This window comes from Montipora capricornis, chromosome 14 (assembly GCF_036669925.1).
Source record: "Montipora capricornis isolate CH-2021 chromosome 14, ASM3666992v2, whole genome shotgun sequence".
NCBI lineage: Eukaryota > Metazoa > Cnidaria > Anthozoa > Scleractinia > Acroporidae > Montipora > Montipora capricornis.
In genome coordinates, this window is record NC_090896.1 from 2,993,049 (window position 1) to 2,998,048 (window position 5,000).

The window sequence follows — 5,000 nt, forward strand, 5'->3', positions numbered from 1 at the left end:
GGTCCCTTAAAAATTACATTTGGGCCTGATAAATGACTGCACCTTCCTGTGTGAACCCTTTGACACTTCAAGGACAGGTGATAGGCCATTTATATTTTTTTGATTCAGTGACCCTGCCTAAGAATGGCAACAAGCAGACTCTGTATCGGCAAATGCCTCACTTTTGTCATGAAGATTGTATAGGCCATTTCCGAGTTCATGTCTGCCTTCTCTTCAAAGCGAGTCCAAGTGCGAAGTTTTTGTGATGGTAATTAGGGCGCGTTCGATTGACCCTATTCCGGAATAAGAATACGAGGGGTGATGATTAAAACGGTATGTTTGGCGCGCTTCGAAGCAGCAAGGACAACAAACATATGTTTAAAATAGCATTTTAGTGGATGTTTGACAATTTTTATGTGAATCACCGTAAAAGCGAAGGATTTCTACCTTATATTCCACGCGTTCTTATTCTGGAATACGGTGAATCGAACGCACCCTTAGTTCTACTTTACATATGAATGAAAACTAATTATCATAACAAAAACTTCGCACTAAGACTCGCCTTGAAGAGGAGGCAGACACGAATTCGGGAATGGCCTATTGTGATGTTAACTGGGTGAACTGCTCAACATGTGCAGAAGAAACGCCGGAGGGCCAGGGGAAGGGCCCACACCAGCACCGTGATGTTCTGCAATAGGCCATTTCCGAGTTCATGTCTTCCTCACCTTCAAAGCGAGTCTAAGTGCGAAGCTTTTGTGATGGAAACTTAGTTCTACTTTACATATGAATGAAAACTAATTTTCACAAGAAAAACTTCGCACTTAGACTTGCTTTGAAGATGAGCGATTCTTCAAGGCAGTAGGGAGCTTAAGCACTCTTGTTTTCTTTGACACGGACGGCAACCGGAAGTGAGCTGTTTTCCCTTTTAACTTGTCATCACACAAACAACATTTACATTGCCAAGTATCCTTTCTCCATTAGAGATGATTGGTATAAAAATCTGGCAGACACCACTGTCCTGGTTTGCAAAATGTTCTCTTCCGGTTACCGTCCGCGCCTCAAAAACGCCCGTATTGTCCATAATTATGGCATGCGAAGGACAATGCAAAGTACATCTGCAACAGCAGGTCGATTCTTCGGCACCTTCGCTTCCACTTGGAGACTAGGTTACCCAGTGAGTCGTCATTTATTCCAAATACTCGTTCATTTTAGATTTGAGAGCCTTGAGATGGAATTACAGGACAGAGTCAATGATAAGATGTGGCTTGTGAAGCATTTGGAGCGCACTAGACAGCGAGTGTTGGATGACTTGATTGTTGTTAAGGTTCGCTAAGAAGTTTGCTTAAAATTGCGTTTCTTTTTTTTCCTAGCTTTAAAGGAACAAGAAGGGCGCAGGTGAACGTCACCAAAAACTATATTCAAAGAGTGAAAAAAGCTTGCTGCACATTCGGCATACATTTAGTCAGTACATTTCTTTCCTTTCCTATGCAAAAGAGCAACATTATATTTTCACATTTCAGTGTTTTGATGAAAACTTGAGCATAATTATAACAGTCTTTCTCTACTTACTTCAACGGCCCTCCTACATTGCTAAACGATTGCAAAATCATCAATGAGGCAATGGAATTCGATCGTAAAGTCATTTATTTTCAAGTAATTACTTCTTTGGAGTTTTCGTCGTCGATGCTAAAGCTCGACATTTTGCCTTTTGTAACTTTGTAGAATCTCTGCCAAGACTGTTTTCCTGCCAGTTACAACATATTTGATCGTTTTGTCAAGATGTACCACAAGGCATTATCCATGATGGTAAGTTTTTACAGCTTTTTTTCCACGACAAACATTTTCCTAAACATGATATAAGAGATTTTCTTGTTTTTCGATCACACTTCAGTAAAACAAGAGGAAATCATTAAAGCAAATCACTTTCACATATAATTGCCTATTCAACATTCACTATTCAATAAGCGAGAGCGAGTTTCAATCGAGTGTCGTAAAACCAAAACCAAAGTAATTACTTTGGCAAATCAAAAAGGACGGAGACATTGCATGGAACATCATTGTTGAACAATTATTAGGCGTAAGCGTTGATTTTCAACTTGTTTAGCTTTAAGCAAGTGAAGTCGGTCATTGAGAACATCGTAATTAAATTGAACGCTACTTTAGCAGTAACGAAAGAAAAGCCTGAAAAATTCAGATTTGAACGGGATTCGAACCTTGACCTCTGCGATACCGATGCAATGCTCTGCCAGTTGAACTATCAAACCAAACGTGAGTACGTAACTGAACCTGTCGATGATATGGTGAAGGAACAATGTATTAGAGCCATACATTTTAAATTAACTTGTTTCATCCCCGCAGTTCAAATGTCTTTAGTACATTGTGCCTTCATATTTAGCTTTGCCGTGAAGTTTTTGTTATGGACCTTTTTCGTTACTTCATAACATTCAATGTTTCTTGTACAGCGGTTTCCAACGGGATGAAGAATCAAAGCATCGTGAGATTTTGTGAAGAATGATACTTTTTAATGAATGTTCGAGAACGCGTTTGCTCCTTACGCAGGGATATTAAAGAGAGCAGGGCAAGGCCAGACTAAAGGGAGGGGATTATGGAACCATCTCCAAAGTTCTCCCCAAAGCCTGCACTGCCTAGAGCTGAATGAATTTTTGAACTCAATTTTTCCCAGCAAACGCTTATACTTTTCTTGAAAATGAAGGAAAAGCGGTTGGTTTGGTTGGTTTCAAAAGGCTGATTTAGCAACAGAACGGGAACGTCAGTGGCGACGGCGCGCGCAGAAAAAACACCAATCAGAATTCAGAATAGAATAGAGTCTTCTCTATTCTAAATTCTCATTGGTAGTTTTGCTGCGCGCGACGTCGCCACTGACGTTCCCGTTCTGTTGCTAAATCAGCCTAAAATTGCAATGAAACTAAACGATATTCTCCTGATACCTCTGAATTTTGTATAATTATTGCCATAATTATTGCCTGTTGCCAAGTATACTTCACCTTCGCTAGAAATTCAAATGGCATCCGAGGGATGGCAAGACTTTGCTTCATCAACAACACAACAAAATTATTAATTTACCTTACTGCTCGAGTGTCTTCGGGATTAGTAATTTATTTTCTGTGTTTTCTGCATTCTAAATTTGTTGTAGCTCGAAAGATTTGTTCTCGAAGAGCGACTTGATTCAAATGAGTGCATCAGCCTTTTGACCTGGATTAGAGAATACAAGTAAGTAGAGACTCATTCCATTTGAATTTCGCAACAGGGAGTTCAAGCAACAATAACAACAACTGTTACAACAAAAACAACAAAAATCCCGCTTCTTGGCAGAGGTTCCCTTTATATAGCGAAGTGGTCCATCGGTCCCCGGGGAACTATTTCTTTTCACTGCTCCCCAGTCCTCTCCTCTAGCCCATTTGGTTAAAGAGCCCTTTGTGGATGAGAGAGTTGCTTCAGATATAAATTTGCTAAATTTGCGCTATCGTTGACTTCGCAAGTCTTCGTGATTATTCCATCTCAAAGTCATTCGGTTAATGCAATGTGTGTCAAATATCCTTTGGTAGGATTGATACAAAACACCCTCTTCAAGTACTGTGAGTGTGGAAATTGAAATCTGGTGATTTCACGTTGTGTATTAGAAGATTACGCCAAAAAAATCCATCCTGCCACAGTGTAATAATAATAATAATAATAATAATAATAATAATAATAATAATAATAATAATAATAATAATAATAATAATAATGTTTAATACTTCTATAGCGCCTTTTACATGCACATATGATCAAAAGGTTACTGTTGTGCGTAATTGCACCAAGATGGCTCTGTGCGCTCCATTAATTGCCAAGGTTTTTTTTCTCTTGGGACTTACTTATTATACCCTTGGGTATTGTTTCTATAAGACTTTCTCCTGGCATCAAATCGCCTCTATATACTTTTTTTTTTCTTTATTTCAAAACGGCAACAGGGAAATACATGAATAGTTATATTGAATAAAGTACAAGATATACAGTCATGTACATGCATACGTAGACACACATACACATAGCCTGGGGATAGTATACAGAAACGATACACTGGTTCTTGGTAACAAATTACGACAGAGGTTTGAACTTCCACTTCTTAACAAACACTTCAAACTCTCATTCTGGCCAGCGATATACAGCTTAGTTTGCTACTTTTTACATCGCATAATCTTCGGTTTAGTATGGTTTCTCTTGCATTGTTAGATTACAGATTTTCTCACCAAAAATACAATAATTTAAAAAAATATATCTTTTCGTCCTTATGTACGTTCATGTCTCAAGAGGTCTGTTCTGACTTTCGTTTTTCCCCCACCCTCCTCCCCTTAGTGACGATAGTCTTCATTTCTACTGTACTTCTTTGCATGTACAGAAATTATTTTCGCCCATATTGTAATGTCTTTACGTGACGACATAGAGGTCCAGCATAAAGAAATATGGCCAATTGTGCTCTGAAGTCAAGTGCAAATCAGTGCAAAGCATTAGTGAAGGACACCCGCAGAGTGGACGTTCACAATGTGTCACAGCTTGCCTCTTGCGTTCCTAGGTTGAATGTCCTTGCGTTTGCGTCAGAAGTGTGGACGGGTCTCGAAGGTTCTCAGTCCGAGGCTGACTGAGTTTGTTGATTTGATTATTTCAGGGGCACCGATCTTATGAAGCATCCAGATTTAGAGATAGACGTGGAATTCCTGGGCCCCCTGTTGTCACCCGGAGTCGAACAGGAACTCTTGGACACGTAAATATACCTTTCTAACTGTTAAAAAACGAGATGCTTCCGTGAAGCATACACTGGGTTGCCTGTGGTACATGTTACAGGAAATCAGAAGGCACAACTGCTTTTCACCACAAGTTTAAGCGTGCCCTCTGAGCATCTGACAGCTACAATAGTTCGCTGAAATTAATCCCTAGGGGTTCGGCTGGGTTGGGAGACCAAAAGCACTATACCCCTGAAAACAGAAGCATTGGACCGAAAATTCTATTTTAACGCTAACAAA

At 39.6% G+C, this 5,000-nt stretch overlaps 1 protein-coding gene across 1 annotated transcript in view; it reads left to right on the forward strand.

The window, feature by feature from the left end:
* The window catches only part of LOC138032235 (exocyst complex component 3-like), a 44,737-nt gene that overhangs the window by 15,381 nt on the left and 24,356 nt on the right, over positions 1 to 5,000 (forward strand). The window contains exons 11-14 of the mRNA XM_068879865.1: positions 1,192 to 1,303; positions 1,702 to 1,785; positions 3,134 to 3,210; positions 4,646 to 4,741. Of these exons, the coding sequence (XP_068735966.1) occupies positions 1,192 to 1,303; positions 1,702 to 1,785; positions 3,134 to 3,210; positions 4,646 to 4,741 (369 nt within the window). The remainder of the gene's footprint in view (positions 1 to 1,191; positions 1,304 to 1,701; positions 1,786 to 3,133; positions 3,211 to 4,645; positions 4,742 to 5,000) is intronic.